The sequence below is a fragment of the Echiichthys vipera genome, assembly GCF_963691815.1.
Source record: "Echiichthys vipera genome assembly, chromosome: 10".
In the NCBI taxonomy this organism is placed as follows: domain Eukaryota; kingdom Metazoa; phylum Chordata; class Actinopteri; order Perciformes; family Trachinidae; genus Echiichthys; species Echiichthys vipera.
The window spans coordinates 19,356,184-19,375,148 of record NC_139835.1 but is presented as its reverse complement, the minus strand read 5'-3'; the positions used below and the strand labels follow the sequence as shown (position 1 = coordinate 19,375,148).

General features: G+C 39.8%; 1 protein-coding gene across 4 annotated transcripts in view; it reads left to right on the top strand.

The window, feature by feature from the left end:
* Positions 1-18,965, top strand: part of LOC310952837 (dedicator of cytokinesis protein 9) — an 81,229-nt gene that overhangs the window by 24,124 nt on the left and 38,140 nt on the right. For 2 of the 4 annotated variants that reach the window (XM_083921588.1, XM_083921586.1), the window contains exons 1-3: positions 7,414-7,670; positions 11,009-11,125; positions 16,700-16,789. In XM_083921588.1, coding sequence (XP_083777714.1) covers positions 7,557-7,670; positions 11,009-11,125; positions 16,700-16,789 — 321 coding nt within the window. In that variant the 5' untranslated portion in view covers positions 7,414-7,556. Of the gene's footprint in view, positions 1-7,413; positions 7,671-11,008; positions 11,126-16,699; positions 16,790-18,965 lie in introns of those variants that run through there. The other 2 variants (XM_083921587.1, XM_083921585.1) reach the window with 1 other exon arrangement.

The following is an 18,965-nucleotide window of genomic DNA, read 5'->3' as shown; positions in this document are numbered from 1 at the left end:
GCAGAGAGCAGAGTGACAGTGGCCCCGGCTGAGAGCAGGGAATTAGGTCAAGGGCATGGTTGCTTCTCTTGGCTCAGGAATGATCTTATCATCCAGATGGGGTCAATTAATCCACTGTCAGCATTTAGCAGTCTTACAAATCAATAGTTAAATGTGTGCAGGGGATGTGGTTTTCTTAACAGATTTTTGTTAGAGTGCAACCGCGGTTGGTTATCGGCCGGTCATAAATAGAACTAAATTCATCAATGAATAAAAACCTACAGTTAATTGAATAATAATAAAAGTTAAAAATAAATATGAATCTATTCTTTTCCTCAACCTCCAATCAGTTGGTCCATTGTATAGGCTACTTTTTAACCTGCTCATGTTATTTTTCAGCTCCTTAGCATTTTTGCTATCAGGCTAGCTAGCTAAGTTTGTTAGCATTAGCTGCTGAGGGAAATGCTTTACATTTGTTTTTTTGTTTTTCTAGGGTTAGCTAGCTAACATAAGCATAAAACAACAGATATGGCTGTTAAGAAGTTTAAAAATCTAATCCGTCTTAATTTCATCTAGTTGTCTGCTAACTTCCTATCCATCAACGAGTGAGTTAAAACAGTGGTGATTGATCATATGATCCACTAATGAAAGCACTTGTACTTGCCTCTTCACTGAGTATTTCCATCTGTGTGTCTGTGGCGACATTCCCCTGCTAGATGTAAATACCCGGCTGACGCTAGCTCGTCACTGCCGGTTATGCTACATTTCTTAAAACCTAAATCGGGAACTTCCACCTTCTGAGTCAGGCTTGTAGTAAGGGCAGAAGTGTAATAGGAACGTGTAAGTAAGGATTTAAGAGGATAACATATTGGGGACGGACCGGAAGTACACATGTGAATGTGTGTCAATAGAGTTGTTTTTTTTTACTTTTGTGTCATGCAATGAACCGGTTTATTTATTGATGGCTTGTGTTTGACTCATCTGATCATTTTCACATTTTTGTCAACTTTGGGCCGCCACTGTATGCTCCATATAATCTACAAGAATATCTAAAATTGTCCAGGCAAACATGCAGTCCTTTCTGTATGGGATTCCTCGTCACTATTTGCACCTTTTTTATCCATTAGGGCTGGTCATAAAAATATATACACCATTATGTTTGCCCTTTTAATTCCTTCTGATTGCAAAAGGTCATTATGTCTGGGAATTTAAAACTGAGATGATGGGGTTAAAGGCCAAGCGCACACACTCACTCACTCACTCACACACACATACACACACACACTCACAGAGGAAGCTGTGTAGGCTGATCTGTACTCTCTAGGCATGGAGTAAGTAATTAAAAGACCTGTTTTGGCTTTTTCACTGCTCTGCTTTGTCACTCGCTGATTGCAACAGCTCTGCCTTTTCCTTCCTCATGGAAACTCTCATCTCAGCCTCCTCAGGAAGTGATCTGCCTCCAGAAATAAAAGTCACTGATTTGAGATAATGCATCAACGCGTATGCTGTTGTAATTCAAGAAAGCTATCAAGAACACCTTTCTGCATTCATGTTTCGCCATTCTTTGCTTAAACAGTGATTCAGTTTCCTTCCTTTTATTTCTGTGACATGTTTGAATGCTGTAACAGAAGCTTTGAGGTGTCTGCTGGTTTTATCAGAGGAATGTTGTTCCTGGGAAAGAAAGAGAAAGCCATGACGTCAGCTTGGTCACAGATAAAAGCGCCTTTTATCCGATGATGTTATGGGAGTAATGTTTCTAACTTAGACTTGTGATGGTTTCCCTTTCAGTGAACCATGCCTAATGAGTCAATTATGCTATGTTTATAAGTTCTTTGTTTTGGGGAGTTGATGAAATACCTAACTGGGTCTGCATTTCATCAACCAAAAACAGATTACAGATTAAATCCATTTAATAGATTGAATTACTTGACTAATGCGCTCCTTTCCTCCTTGACTAAGATGGGTCATGTTCTTGATGCATGTGTTTTTAATATGACATTGTGACCTGTTTTATTAATATGGAGGACAGAAAAACACTTATTCATAAACAAATAAATATTTTGAAATAGATACATCAGTAAATAAATTAAAAACCTGAATAAGTAAATGTTGTAATTTATCTGGAAATAAATACATTTATCTTCTTTTACATTTTTACAAATGTATATTTGTTTCTGTATTTCCAAAGTTTAACTTTTATTTATTACTTAATTTTTTTTGTCTGTATGTTAATTAGGTAGGCGGTGCTAACCTCACCATCGGAATAAACTGGTCCCAATTAATGACCAATTCATTCATTATTATTTAAGCATTTGATTACATTTATCTATTAATGTGTGGTTTGAATTGCATTTATTTATTTCTGTTTTTATTTCAGTACTTATGTATATATTCAGTGTATTATTTATTTAAAATATTTCTGTATTTATTGATGATTAAGTCACTTTTTGTCCTCCATATATAATTCCCTGTATACAGTACAGTACGTATCTCTACATAGATATTATTATCCAGTCTTTGAAATCACTCTAAATATGTAACATTTGACAGATAATCAGTATTACACACACAAACTGTGTACACAACAACCCTACAGCTTTCATGTCTTAGCTTAATGGATTTACAGTAACACAACAGCACACTTTGCTCAGCAACAGGGTTGTTTTTCTTGGTGATTGCTTACTACTTTTGAGATGTTTCAGCAACCCTAACGTTGCTCAGCTTCAGACGTGAGAGTGTGTGTGTGGCTCTCTTGCTGAGTGATACACTGGACCATTATCTCAAGCACTCAGGCTCATGTACTTAAAAGACATTCTGGCAACAGCAGTTTGATTTTTCCCACAGATTTGACAGTATTGATGATGTTGATGATTAATGCTGCTGTTTGTTACATTTAAGATTCGCACTGATCAATAAATATAGTAACAATAGACTGTATTGCGGTGTGTACTGCTGTACATTAACTCAGGTCTCTGTTGTGTGAGACGACTTTCTTTGCCTCATCCTGTTGTTTTTGATGCCATTGTATCCCACATCCTACTACAGTAACGTTATTGAGAGCGGGTGTAGACGCGGCAGTGTCATTATTACCTACATCTTAAAATCTAATTGTCAGAGCACAGTTCCGTTCTCTCTGGGGGATGGACTAGAAAACAAACTGCAGGATGGTGGGTCCTGGTGCTGCTGCTGTAGCGGGGTGGGCCATGTTTTTGTGACATTCCAGGTTACACCCTGTTTTGCTTTGGCTCATGCTCGGAAGGCCTGGTGATTGCATCAACCCTGTGTTATGTAATCAAGAAGCCCAAACATAGTCCGTCCAGAATTATAACTTAATAGATGTGGAAAAAAGGGGAAAAAAATGTATGTGTGGAGAAATTGCACAATGATAACAAACAAATAAACTGAAATGAGAGGGGGAAAAAAACAAGAAATCCACCAACCGCCCAAATCTGGAAAACTATAGGCACTAAAGTACTGTAATTAACATGATATATCAGTAAACTTAAACTTCCTATAGTGAGTCTGGTCAGCATTGCATCATAGGGTGGAAATGTTAAGGAGGTTTATTACACTCAGATGTTGTGCTAACCAAACTTGACCATGCAACAACACTAATTAAAATAATTTATATTATTTATAATTATGTGAAGATGAATGACAGAATTTGATTATTGTGCAAGATGATGTGGGATTGTTGTCAGTGTTGTCACATAATTGAAACTAACAACCATATCAAGTGGTTCATTAATGATTTATATCTTTTTTTTTAAAAGACATTCTTCCTGATCGGTTTAAGCCCAGTTTCAGATCTCTGAATCACAACACAGATGTTGTTTTCCGTTCCTGTCTATGTAGTCATCGAGGAAACAATCTATTTTTGTGTACTACTGATTCGTTTACACTGAGTACAGGGCATAATTCAGCTGTATCTGAGCAGAAAACTATTTTTTCAAAACATCTTGCTGGTCTGCTTCTGATCATGGGAACACTTAGTTGCTCAACACAAGTGTTTGTTCTGCCACTAAAAGGGCTCAGTGGGCCTTCCTGCACGGACCCAAATGCCAACTTGCCCAAAAGAAATCCATTTGTATTGGTTTCCATGGATGAATCTGCATAACATTGTAAGGTCTGAATTTAATCTAAGCACTGTGCCACACCAACGTGTAGTTGTCGGTCACTTGAGAATCATGTCGCAGGGCTGCAGAGCGCTGTGGAAAAGAAGTCTCTCTGAAGTTATTTATCTCCAATGTTCCAGATATGAGCATTTGTACAAGCTCAGAGATCAAAGTCAGACATCTAGTACTTGTTATGTTGCATTACTCTCTATGTGCAATTAGGTACATTAAAGGAAATGTCCAACAATGCTACTGAGCTTCCACTGACTGTAGCCTGTGTGCTTTAGTGTAGCTGAAAGGATAGTCCACTAATCTGCATTTTTATTGAACAATAACGTCGCTACTGTTGTTCCTGCAGAGTCTGGGTGGTCAGAATGTAAAATGACTTCATGGATTAAATATTGTGTCAGTGAAACAGTATTTAACCATAGCATAATTCAGATACAAAGGTCAAATTGGCCCAAGGATTGTGGTTAGAGGATAGGGAAGAGTATACTGCACTATGAGCATCCAAACTGGAATTGTCGTTATGATAAACATCCAATGAAATATAGTTATTTGAAAAGTGAAAATTACAAATGTAATCCTGGTGCATGTTTCATTATCTTGCCAAATATGTAGTTTTTTAACCTTTAAAGCATTTAGTTCACCAGTGTTGTGTACAGCATTGTAGCAAAGTGACTGAAAATCACAGAGGTACCTGAGACAGAAAGTATATGATGACTCTCTTTGCTGCTCTTAGTGAGCTGATATGCCCCCAGGCTGAAACTGATTAGGAGCCTGCTTCCCCCTAATGTGGAGGATCAACTTATAACCCTTAAACACACACATAATTCCCGCAAATATCAATGTATGCTGGTCTGGATCTATGCCAGAGGGCAGTTCACATCATAGGTTGCTTTTCTCATGCTGTCACAAGAGCTTGCCTTGGGATGTGCCAGGCAGGTGCAACCTCATCTTATGTCAAAGTCTGTTTTCCCTTTGAATGCTGTGTATTATAGAGTTGCCTTCAGTGGTCAGGGTGAGGGCTTAGATTGGGTTAGGATACGGTGAAAATTTGGGGGCTCACTGGTACCCCTGGGGCTTGTGGCTAATTATTCAAACTATTTAAAAAGAGAGGGGGGGGGGGGGGCAGTCCACGGGCTTAGTTTTCAGTCAGTTCACAACTTTACACTATGGACTGAGCTGGCAGCACACTTCAGTCTTCACAAAGCCCACTGCCTTTTTTAAGACTGTGGCATCTGGAGTGGACCCTTGCCTCACCTGCACACAGAGAAACAGAATGAGTGCCCTTAATTTAACTGTTCTGATATTCACATACATTTGTGCCCGGACAGTGTTTGCTGAATGGCATTAATAGATCAGAGTGGATGCATGCCTGGACACACCTGCCTCAAATCAACCCACTGAATCACAGCTGTTTGCTCAGAGCAAATGTGAAATCTGACATTGTGGTAATGTGGTTTCTGACTAAACTATTAATTTATTCTGTGTAGTTGTGCTGACCATTAACAAGTCACTGACAACACTTTCATTACTTGATCTGCTGTAGTGATATACAAAATACCTGACAACAGACAGAATCAGTTGCATCCAGCTAAGGGTTGCAGGTCGGAGTCGTACCCATGGCCGCTGCCTCAAGGACCTTCAGCCTCTTTGCATGTGACAACTGCTCTAACCACTCAGCCACCAGCCGCCCCACAATTACATATATTTAAGCGAATAATCAGATATTCATATTCTAGAAAGCTAAAGCTAGAAAATGTTTTGTGATTTTTCACAATTTTTGCATGACAGATGACTGAGATAATTAGCTGCCATTGACTCATCCGTTTATCGACTTACCATTTAAATCAGATGTTTTTTAAAAGATGAGGGGGGACTTGGGGCCTCCAAACTGTTGTAGGGGAGGCTCAGTGAATCAAAGTGAAGAAATATTAAAACATTAGCTATCAAAAGAAATTTACATAGAATAAACAAAATGTGTGTGATTTTAGTTAAAGAGATAGTCAGAGATAGCCTAGTCTAATGTTATGTCAAACAACAATATAAGCTTGTCTCAATTGTTGACTGTCTGTGGGGTCAAATAATATCACCAGGTCCCCATCCAGGAATTGAGCAAAACTAAACCGGTAAACAATGGGGAAAATGAGGGGATGCCTTTTTCTAAGCTTTGTCTGAGGGGAGGTGCACAGTCTAAAACTTTGGAAACCGCTGATTTGAAATAATTCAGAATTACAGTTTACTGAATTTCACTGGACCTGTACTGTGGCGATCATGTGGTGTTACCATTTTACCAGATTCTGCTGCTCACATGTGACATGTTTCTTTGTGATATGTTGATGAGAAAAAAATTCCTATCCATATCATGATAATGGTTTTGACTGTAATACTGATCCCTGTGTGGGGCCCAAAGGGGCATATGACTGTGGGAGAGGAGCAGCTGACTTGACCCGTCCCCTGGCGTTTAGCTTAGATGCAGGCGTGAAAAGATAACATCCTCCCCTGCCGCGGCCCACTGAGGAATCTGTAGGTCGGGCCCACTCCTCCGTAGGTTGACTAGGGCTGCGTCGTGTTGGAATGCCCCTGAAGCAGTTGCGTCAACAAGCAGCGAGACAGAAGCTGGGCCTAAACTCAAACTGTGATTACTAACAGTTACCATCTCAGCTGCAGTGGAACCAGAGCCACCCATAAAAACTTCATTAATGTTGGATTGTCACCGTTTGTGATGACGAATTGGAAGATATGCTGCAATGATGATTCGGGAGGATCTGCCCATCAGTCTTTAGCAGTTAATGTGGGTCAAGATTTGTCCATGTTGTTTCTGACCCGCCTGCTACAATCTGATGAGCCCAGTCTGGCAGCTTATCTGTGTTGTTTACGCAGAAAACCACTTCTTAGTCGCTCCAGGCGATTCCTGAGTTTGGGCCCTCATGCTGTATCCTGCTGATGCTTGAGTGGTTTCTTTGAATATTACAACACCAAGTGCCCCATTGTTGTGCCATTCTCTCCTAGCTTGTTCTTCTTGATGAAACGTAAGCCGGCTCTTATTTCAGCTGTCCCGCACAAGGCGTGGACAGTCCCTGACCAGACTGTAATACTTGAGGAATGTGTATCTTTTGTTTGCCTTTTGTCAACCCTGTGTCACTGTGCAGGTGGCTACTGTGGGGTCAGATAGCTTGTGTGTGCCTGTGTGTGTGTGTGTGTGTGTGTGTGGGTGTTTAACTCCCCCAGGCAGCACAGCTGAGTGTAGGAGGGGCCATCTCCTCTGCCTGAGTGTGAGTCCATTGCTTTCAGACAGGCAGAGTAGTCTGAGGAGGGAGGGTGTGTGCATGACTCTGTGAGGAGAAGTACAAACTTGCCAAACTTTATCCAGTACTAGGATTCTTCTTTATCGGATATGCTGGCTGTCCGCTTCTTTTTGGGATCTAGCTCGGAGATATCTTACCACACCTGTTGACAATGCAAGGAAGGGCAGGTAAAGCTCCGAAGAAGGAGTTGGTCATTGAGAGTCCACAGCAGTACAAGAGCTTGGCTGCAGCTGAGGCTGAGGTAGACACTGTGCCACAGGTGGTGGTAAGTCATTCACAGATTTTTAAAAAAAATAATAATTATTAAGACATGTGAGGCTTTTCTGTATATGGAAAAAAAAAATGTTTTCAAAATACATCTTACAGTGTGCAGTGCTCCAAAGGTTAACCACAGTCATAAAGTCCCAAAGCAGGTGTCATGTGAGCGTCTGCGCTGCTTCACTTTTGTCATCTTTCATTATACACAACATTGCCAACTCGCATTCAGAATTTGCAACGTTAGCAGCGGCATAGGTGGAAGGTTGAACTTTACCAGCTTAACCACCTGGATGGAAGCAGCTCATAGTTTCCTCAAGTTTATTCTTTAATATGACCTTGGCTTGTTAAGAATTTTATTTGGCTCAAAAGTCAAACCTGACAACAACGTGTGATAATGTTCTACCCTGCGATGAAGGTGTCGCCAAAGCAGCTGGATGTGAAGGAGACCGTAGAAAAAATTATTGAATGTATCAGTTAGTAGAGAGGCACTACACAGCACCATTGTTCGTTGCTGTGAGAGGGTGCAGTGATGGGAGGAGTGGGTGCTGCAGCTAAACAGCTGCTAGATTACTGTAGAGAGGGAGTGGAAGGGATGGCTTCATAAGTTTCTGTTTTATGGGCTTTCCAGGGATGACTGTCTGTTGACTTAATTATACAGATGTGAACCACGCAGCTTGCATTGTTATGGTCTTATTTTATTTTTATACTGTATTAAAAACTGTTTATAGTGGAATTAAAAACACTAGAAATATAGAAAATAGACATAAAAGTGAAATATTTTCACTCAAAAAGACATAAACTCAACAAGCGTTTTTTAAAAGTTATATCCAAAGACTGACATGACAATAATAGAATAAAAGTTGGGACTAGATCAGCAATGTGGGTTAAAGGAATGACAGAGCTCTTTCTTATGTATGTTCATTTTTTTTACTCAGTGCTGAGTGTACTGTGTGGTTGACCACCTTCACTGGCCACCGACAAAACAATGTGGAAGAAACAGCAACAACAGAGTGGGCTCAGGAATCCATAACTGGTGACGAGAGGGCACGTGCCCTACGATAGGGTTAAAGCTGCTTCTCTAAATATGAGAATTCTGCAGTGGTTTTCAGCTTCAGCAGGTACTTGGAAAGTAAAACGTTCTCCCTCACACTTGCAGAAGGTGTTTGTTAATTCCCCTGGTGTGCCATTGTCAGCCACCCCCCCCCCCCCCCCCCCCACACCCACCCACACACACCACTGTCTGTTACAGGCTGTCTGGTGTCTGTGTGTGTAGAGGTCAGTTCAAGTGAGACACATACACACACGTCTTATCTCTTAGACATCTTTAATTCCTTCCAGTCTTACCTGTCCTGCCCGCAGACAGGTAAGCAGCCACCTCTCTACTTTCTCACGGTAGAGAGAATGAACAGTTCATTGAAGTGTGAATGCATTTAATTGTAACTACATAGATAGATAAAGCTGCAAGCGGTTGAATTGGCTGATAATGTCACAGCCTGCTTTAGGCGGCAGACATGCTGGCACCGTCTCTGTTCTGCTATCCTCGTCCTGCCAACTTTTTTCCTTCTCTATTCCGAACACATACTAGAATTTAAACAAATGCAAAGATTAAAAAACAAAATACACACTGAGCAAAATAACAATAAAATTAAATGAATTGTAATAACTCATAAACCAATTCATAAATTACATCTATCTCATATACATATATACACAAACATAGGTACATAAATATGTCATACATACATACATATATCACCTCTGAAAATAAATTAAATGTAACCAAAATCAAAGCCCTTCCTCATTCCTGTAGTCTGGAAAATATTTTTTCTGACATCTTCCTAAACTGAGTAATGTTTCTGCTTTGCGTAAATCATTCCACAGTTTCGCCCAACAGATTGAAATACCCGTACTCCTCATAATTGCCCTTTAAAATGAAACAAGGTCCTGCCCTCTCTGTCTTCAGTGTGAGCTGTTCTCTGTTTTTTAACAAGGTTGCTAGCAACATGTATTCAAGCAGGTCAATATCCACGGCGCTCCCTCTGAGATCATGCTTGTATTATCAGTCCCAGATGTGGAGGCAACATGTGGGCCGAGCTGTCACTCAACTCTGAAATCTACAGATGTGTCACTGTTCATGTAGCACTCTGCTTTTTCCCTGGCTGTGTCCTCCCGTCCCATCAACTGCAAGTGTTGACAGCTGACTTTCCATCTAATGGCTACTGTATCTTTGCAGCGCATAAGCTCTCTTTAGCCTCTGCCACTGGAGTTTAGTGAGTCAATACTTTGACATGACACACCATAAATCCATAATCACCTTTTGAGAAACATCTGCTCTTGAGTGTCAGCTACAAAACAACACAGCATTTGCCCGATGGAGGATTCTCATCAAGTACTATAAGAGTAAAAGAGGGTGTGGAGGATGACTGTGTTGCATGAAGTCTCTATAATTGAAGTGGAGTGTGATTTGGTTCCTTGACATACATGCCATACGTGTTTGCTCTCACAGAGGGATAAGATCATCAAGACCTTCCTGCAGCGGAGGCTGATGCATTTTCTCTGGGCAGATGGAGCCCTGATAGACTAAACGCACTCTATCCAGCAGATAGCATGTGTCGGTAAAACACGATGTGACATGACAGCTAGATCAGTCAAACTCAATATACAGTAGAGGCATAACACCATCTCTGGTCCCATGCAAAGCTATATGCTACATTTGCTGGATTTGGCTTCTAAAAGAATATTATATCGGCTTTTCTGGGGGTTTATTTTGGAGCTCAGTCTGCAAAATCATCTGACTTTAACAGTATACAGTATTTAACATGTGCAGAGATACCGTTATGTGGACTGTTAATGCACATGAAGTGTATTGGATGCTAGGCTCAGGCATTTGACATGTTGACCAAAGACAGCATTGCCATTGTTCAAATTCAAGTCTTCTTCTTTGCTCGCATTGAATGGGGTTTTCATTATTCATGTTGGTCTCTTTTATGATTGGAAGTATAATCTTTAATAGCAAAGTTTAGTTCATATATTAGTGACGTCAGCTCACACCTCGCTTGCAGGGTATCAGTGTCTTCCTTGAAATAAATGTGTGCTCCAATTTCACTCTCATTCTGTGAATTTTACCTGATGGAAACTGTTAATGAGTAGTACTTGACCATGTGCAGGGTCAGTTACAAAAGCACCAACAAACATCTTTGTTGGATGTCATTACCCATCTTTCTCCTTCCTCATTAACTGTCATCTCTCTACATATAAAGGAATGAAATGAAAAAAAAACCCACATGAACCATGTATATTGTATCGAATGTCCTGGTAACTTTGCGTTTCGTCCTTGTTCTCCAGGTGAAGCCGAAGGTGATCGAGCCGCTGGACTATGAAAATGTGCTGGTGCAGAGGAAGACACAAATCCTCAGTGATGTCCTCAGAGACATGCTGCAGTTCCCCCTGGAGGACTTTGAGGTAAGTTTCACACCTGTTTCATGCTTGCATGTCACATCCACACTTAAAAAACTGCTGCAAAAGCCGCACTCTAGGAAATTCCTGGATATTGTAGCACGGATTATATTGGTGAGGAGGAGTAAGATATAAACTATAGAAGTGGTGTAAAGTTAGTACTGGTATGTAGTTTAGGGCGTGGTGATAACTCTACCAGAGTTGGGGCTTTGTTTTCCAGTGCACCTACTCAAGTTACTGCTGTGGAAAGTAAGGCACTCTGAGTAAAAAAATATTCCCTAAATAATGGTGGAGACAGAAATGTCACAGCCTAATTGGTTACACTGTAAAGCCCTATTCGGACGGGACTAGTTTAATGTGGGGACATGGGGTAAGGTAATTTTTACCGAAGGTTTTAGTCCCCAATACGACCCTCTGTAAAACATATGTTGATATTCCATCAAATCCCGTCAAAACATAGTTTCCTCATTTCTTTTTAGCATGGAGGTGCTTGAACATTGATTCTGTCCTTTAGTTCTGTGTTTACTTATTTTGTGATATTAGGAAGCTACGTAGCACGCACATGGCGACAGGGAAGTGACTGCGGCACATAGATCGAGTAACCCCTCCCACCTCCGGTAGAATCAGGGATTTCTTAATCCTGTGCGAATTGGCCATTTATATTAAACATCCCCACATAAAACTAACCCTGTCCGAATAGAGTTTTGGCAAAAGTTTTTTTGAGAAAGTGTTCCATAATCATTAAAAGGTCACCCTGTTTATTGTTATCAGCCCAGCATCATTATTAATCCACCCACTTGCGTGTTTTCTTTGTTGTCTTTTCCCTTTGGCCCAGGCGTGGCCATTGCTGTGAGTACTGGGTGGGGTCGCCACAGAGGCTTTCTTTTTGTTTACATCCCTCCATGCTTTAGCGAGCGAGCGAGGGGTCAGGGGCCATCTGTTTAATTGGCTCATTCTGTCTCCAATGTTGTGACAGAGAAAGTGTTATCTCCAGCCGCATTGTACAGGATGTACGTTCCACACACTTTCCACAATGAGAATGGAAAATCTGAAATGGAAATCTGGCCCAGCACTTGTACTCCGGGAAATGAGACTTGATTGAAAGATGCTCTTACTAGCACCAGCAATGAGATGTGAGGCATAACCTCCAATGTGACCCTGACGCTCTGTCTCACGATCCAGTGGAAACTTTATAGTCTTTTATTGTTATAGCTGGATATCCACATAATACACTGACAGCACTATTAAGAGTGATGTTTTGATGACTTATATACAGTAAATCATGATGTATAAAGCTACTATTTATTATGTCGTATAAGCGTAAAATAGTAATTGATGCACAATAAAATACTTCCTCTCAAGTCCCTCTCCCACTTGCACCGTAACCTGTAAATCTGGAGCAATTCTCCATGTCTTAGTCACATGAATGGAGAAACTATGTATTAATATTCTGTCTCAGTCACCGAGTCAGCCCTAGTGGGAGTACACAATGTTTTCACATAAAAGTGCTTTCTTTTAAGAAAGTCAGAGGGAAGAGATTTTCTGAGGACGTCCTTGAGTCAGCTATTGTAACGTTATTTTCTTGGTTGCTAGCTTTCAAAAAGTGTCAGCATTGTGCATTGTGCATTATAGATCCCAGCATTACAGTATGGGATCTACACCGTATGGGACTGTCTCATGAGAGAACAGACTTTGCACAAACTTTTACTGTAAATGTATTGGCTACTATATACTACAGTATAAATACTATACCTTATTATGGTACATTTCATATTCTACTTTATGCTGCTTCAGTAATCTACATTATCACATTGAACCTCCTACTATATCTTATACTATATTGAAGTGTATAATATCATACTATATTATGTCAGTATGTTTTACTGTCTTACTACAGTATATACTATATTACATTTCTATTATGTTGCCATATTTATGCAGACAACACTTACTATAATTACTTAATCACAATATATATTATTCTGGTGTACTCTGTTTACATAAATGCTAGACTATTAACCACACCATTGTCACTTTAGCTTGTGACTTTAGCTTTCATTTCTCTTCTTTAGTTCATATTTTTACTTGTTTTCTTATTCCAGTTGTATACACCTTTGTATTATTCATTTATTTTATCTGTTCCCTAATTATCTGTCATTTCATGTATTTGTGTTGCTGCAACACCTGCATTCATCTCCCCCCTGGGGGATCAATAAAGGCTTATCATATCTTAAGTGTATTTAGAGGGGAATAATCTTTCCAGTTATTTTACTCTAGAAGAGGGCTGCGTGGAATAGAATGGAAGTGAAAACAAAGTGTTTCCAACTTTGGGTTTGGTGCTTTATTCTGTAAATCCACTGTTTGTTACAGTTTACAAAGGCCTGGCAGCTGAGTGCTCAGTGACAGCAGGGCAGCCTTGACTTTCAGTCTTCTCTTGTATCATGCTCCTACAGCCTGCTGCTGTGAACATAACATACCAGCTCTACACACAAACAGTACGTTGTCAGGGGCTGACAGGTGATTCTGGCTGAGGAAAAAAAAAAACACCATGGGCACAGTGATTGAACCGAACATCTGTTTCGACCTCCGCAGACTCAAGAAAGGTTTTAATCATCTCTGTGTCAAGGCCTTTTCACTGTTTGGTGCTTTTAGTGAAAGGTGGTTAAATGTTAGAGACAGTACTAAGTATACAGTGTTAGTTGGTGATGAATCAAGGCCAAAACAGGCAAAAAGAGCTCCTCTATCTGTTATTTTTGTATAAATCCTATTTGTGGCTGTTGCTCATAAATATGTACCCCTATCAGGTCTCTACCGTATCGTATCCCCCACTGACACCTCACAAGTCTTGTGTTGGGACTGGTCTTTTGTAAGACAGGTTTTATATCGTCTCCATCTGGTTTTGAAATGAAAGCCGTTGGCACTCTCTCTGTACTCACTCCGCAAGGTTTCTGGAAAAAACTTGATGAGGATTACGAGGAGGGAGCCTTCCCCTCCTTCCCCCAAATCTAGGCCCATCATCGTGAAGCCCACAGATCGGGTTATTATTCTTTTTCCTTTTCTTCTGCAACCTTACAGGTTCCATGTCTTTAAATGATAAGGCTGGTAATATTCTGTTTTGTTATTGTCAACATTTCCCACGAAACACTAAAACCAATGTGTTCATTTGGCTTTCAACACTTCCGGTCTGCAGCCCCAAGATGCATTTGTTGCTATCAGCTATGCAAGCAGCATGGCTCTATGGATCATCCACCACTTTGGTCTACGCTGAGATATTTCAACAATCATTGGTTTAATTGCCATTAAATTTTGTACAGACATCGATAGTCTTCAGAGGGTGAATCACACTGACATTGGTGATCCTCTTACTTTTACTCTAATGCCACCATAAGGTAAATATTTCATTTTTCCACTTAAGTTTATGACTAAATACCTGCAAAACAAATGAAAGTCCAGCTGTACTTTACTGCCAATTAGCAAATGTTCGCATGCTAACACACTAAACTGAGATGGATAACATCAAAAATATTATAAATGCCAAACATCAGCATATTAGCATTGTCATTGTGATAATGTTAGTATGCAGACATTGCATGAAGCAATAGAGCATTTATGATTTATCATGGCTGGCAAATACTTGTATGTATTGTTTTGTGTCTTTTCATGGGGTTTGTTGACAATAAGGAAAATGTAGAATATCAGCATCCTTCCTTTAAATATCAGTTTAAATTTAGGAAAAAAGAGATCACTGCTGAGGTGGTGATGTCCTGAGACACACTTGGTTCAGGTTAGGCTGTAATTAAGGGCTAATTTCAGCAGAGAATCCCATGGTTCTCCCAGCTGACTTGTACCCCAATTAAATGCTTCCTGTTACCCATTTCCTGGCTCCCTCCTACCTATGTGCCTGTTTATTTCTGCTGCTTGGATTGTAAAGATTGTCATCTCCCCTGCAGGAAACCTGGCTAGCAAAGAGGAAGGGGAGACTTCAGGTTCACAAATATGAGCTTGCTGTGGAATTTGTCGTAGTTGACACGATGTGCGCTCAGTCAAATACAAGGTCATTGAGAGGGACAGTGAGGCAAAAGGAATCACTTTAGCCTAAATGTCATCTTCAGACAAGAAAGACACACTGACTGTAGCGATAAGGATGGTATTATATACTATTTCTTGTATTTGTGAATGATACATTGGTAGAATAATAAAGCCCCATAGCTAAGGGAAATGCTGCATGCTACAGGGTTGCAACTAGCTATTTTTTTAAATTTTCGATTAATCTGCTGGCAATTTTTAGATTAATCAATTAATGATTTGTTTTATCAAATGTCATAAAACAGTCTACAAGTATTTAGTTTACAAGAGAGAATAGCAAAGCAGCAAATCCTCACCTTTGATAATGATAATATTTGGCTTATTATTCAATTACTAAAATATTTAGTGATTTATTTTCGGTCGATCCACTGATTGATTTATGTGCCAATAGTTTCATCAATCACCTCCATAGTGGGTTAAAATGACAAACCAGCTTCTGATTAAAGGGATATATAAAAAAGCTAGACATTTGAAAAATATTATGGAATATATTGATACAAACACAATTGCGACTAATGTGTTTGTTCTGCAACAGCTGCACACATTATGTGTTTAATATAGTGCAGAACAAATCAAATGAAACTACTTTGGACTGTTAACTAATGACATGAAACTTTTCTGCTTAAAGCACTTTTCATTCAAATAAAAAATGTGTTGGGAAAAGATAATGGAGGTTGTGTCTGCATCCGTCTCATCACAGAAAACAAAGCTCGCCAGCATTGGACTTCCACAAAGCCACAATTCACTCAGTCAGCTGAATGGCTTCACTTAATGATTTTATTCATTTTTCACTCTTGCTCAAAGGGATTATGCGGTCAAATGCACTTTATTTTTAAATTAATCCTCCTGCTAAGACCCGATCTGATGTTATTGCACAAAGCGAGTGAGAGTTTTACTCAGGGCAACTTTAAATAGACTCTAGCTTTCACACGTCATGCTGAAACTGACCTATGGGTTGTCTTTGAGAGTGTAAGATTTGCTGCTGAGATTTACTGAAGGTTGTCTGACAGAGCATGTAGCATGGCTGTCGACACTTGTTAAAATTTGATTTGAGGTTTTTACTTAGCTGTGCAGTTGTTTTTTGGCTACAGTACACGGTGAACCTGTTGGCCATTAGTGAAAGGCTTAAATGAGGCATTAGAGGTGCTGATATGCTGATTACTCAGAGTACGGCTGTACAACGGTGGCACAGAGCCAGTTTCAAGGTGTGTCTGTGAGTCCTGGAGCTGAACGGTATGGACAAGCATCCCGCCTCCCTTACATACTGCTCCTTTTGAACCCTCGAAAAGACATCAGTCCTTACTCAAACAGAGAATAATATTTAACAGAACACCCTGGAGCAACTATGTCCAGCTGAGACCACAAACTGTAATACTGCGTCTCCAGCTTGAGCAATGTCTTCCGAGTTTTGTTTTCACTTTTACAGTGTTGTCATGTTAGTTGTAATTCCCCTACTCTGTTTTCTTTTAAATAAACCACTGCTTTGTTTTGCAGATCTCAACTTTGAGGCGGCAGGGGAGAACTCTCTACCCTACAGTGCCTCAAAATGCAGAGAGGGAGGCCCAGAGTCTTTTCGTCCAAGAGGTAAGCTGATTTAAAGGCCCTGAAAACACATTTTCTTAATCAACTTCTTAGTATGAGCAAAGAGTGTAACGGATTACATAACCACAACGTTTTCCTGCCAGTTTTGCCAGTTATATCACATTAGAGATTTCTGCATTTTGTGTTTTTTGATGTGATGTCATATAAAGTATTTACATGCACCAATCAGGCTTTAGCAACATTTTAATCAAAATCTGGATACCAGACTGATGTCAATAAAATCTGAGCAAACCACACCCACACAGTCCTGACAAGGCAAAGAAGATGAGTTTTTAAGTGTCAAAACTCGTCACGGTCCCATATCATGCTCGTGTTCACGTTCATACGTGTATTTTAGATTTATACTAGAATATGTTAACATGCTTTAATATTTTAAAAAACACATTATTTTTTCTCATATCTATATCTGATTATACCTGTATTCACCCTCTGTCTGAAACACTTTAGCACCTGTCTCTTTAAGCCCCCCTCCCGAAAAAAAAGCCACTCTGCTCTGATTGGGCTGTGTTTTCACGTCTTCCGTATCTACCCTCTTCGCATATCTGCACCATCATTCAGTGCGTTTACATGCACATCAGTAATCTGAAAATGGCCTTATCTCGGTTAAGGGAATAAACGGATTATTGAAGTTCCCCACGTATACATGAGAGGGGGCTGAATGGGAATATGATGGAGTAACTTGACCTCTGATACAGTAGGTGGCGCTCCGCCAAGATACAGCCGGTTGGACTACGGCTTTTTTTTTTCCGGTTCCCCTTTGTCAAAATCACAAATGGCCGACTTTTGGACAGGATCAAGACCAAATTGGATCTTCTTGGTAGTGATGTTTCTTGCCATGTTGAAGTCCTCCCTCGGTTTCATCATCTTGTTTTCAGCGCCGTTGCTTCCTGGTTTATTCTATTTCCGGGTCAAAAGCCACTGCCGGAATGGGGAGGGGGAGTTATAACCCCGGCACATGCACAGACGCAAAACCCGAAAGTAACCCGAGAAGGCTGTTTACATGCATGAATAATCGAGGTACTGAAAGAGTTCTCTAGGTCTGTTAACCGGGGTATGAGAACTTAGTATTCCCTTATCCCGATTTATAATCATGTTTTTTAACTGCGTGTAAACGCACTGATTGTAGCCAGGGATTGAATGTAACAGCACTGTAGCGGCACTTTCTACCTATATATATAGTACAGTTGTGACATCATAACTGTACAGAAGTCCTTGCGATTCATTTAAAGAAACAATTTCTGAATACAGGCTGTGTGCATTTCTCTGTGGAATGAGCATTTTGATAGTGCCACAATATATATGTCACATCTTGATCTGCTTTATAATAAAAAAGACACTAAAATCTCACATTTTACAATATGGGACCTTTAATAGATAATACCTGGTAATGTGTGTGTGTATATATTCAAACAAGATTTAAAACCAAGTGTTAGGGGCTTTAAAGAGGAAATTAATAAAATGATGCACAAGACATTTACACATTTTTCCAACTATTAAAAACTAGCTATAAAAACCATACTTTTGTGAGACAACAAAAGCAATGGAAGAAGTACTTCAGAAGACTATGCTTGTTTAAATGTTATCAAGCCAAAATCAAAGGTTTTATTTAACTGCAGTTAAATTTAAGGGAAACATTGTGAATAATCAACAATATTCCACAAAACTTAATAATTGGCAACATTTTGAAGTGGAAGGTAAAAAATGCAGATTAAGTCAGCGTACTCTATGATTACGAGAAAAACATTTGTTCAGGTCGGTATTGGCACAAATAAAAAACAAAAAGCACTTCAAGTAGTATCTCTGATTACACAATTATAGTCTGGTACAAGAGTTAAGAAGGGGGTTAGGAAAGTATACGTGACACACCGCTGCAGAATGGTGACACTATTGTGAATCATTACCCAATTTATTGCCTAATATTAGCAGCAATGTACATCCCACATCACAGCTTATCAGGAAACCTCTTGAGTTCAGCTAAATGAGCATTCATCTAACTTTCAGTGGAATGGAATCTGGGCTCATTACAGATCATTACTGGAGGCAGCTGGACTATTTGTACGATAATATCTATTAATGGCAGGGGATGTAAGAATGATAAAGTGCAATTCATTTCTTCAATCCACAAGTTTATCAAACTTCTGGTTTTTGTCTGTCAGTG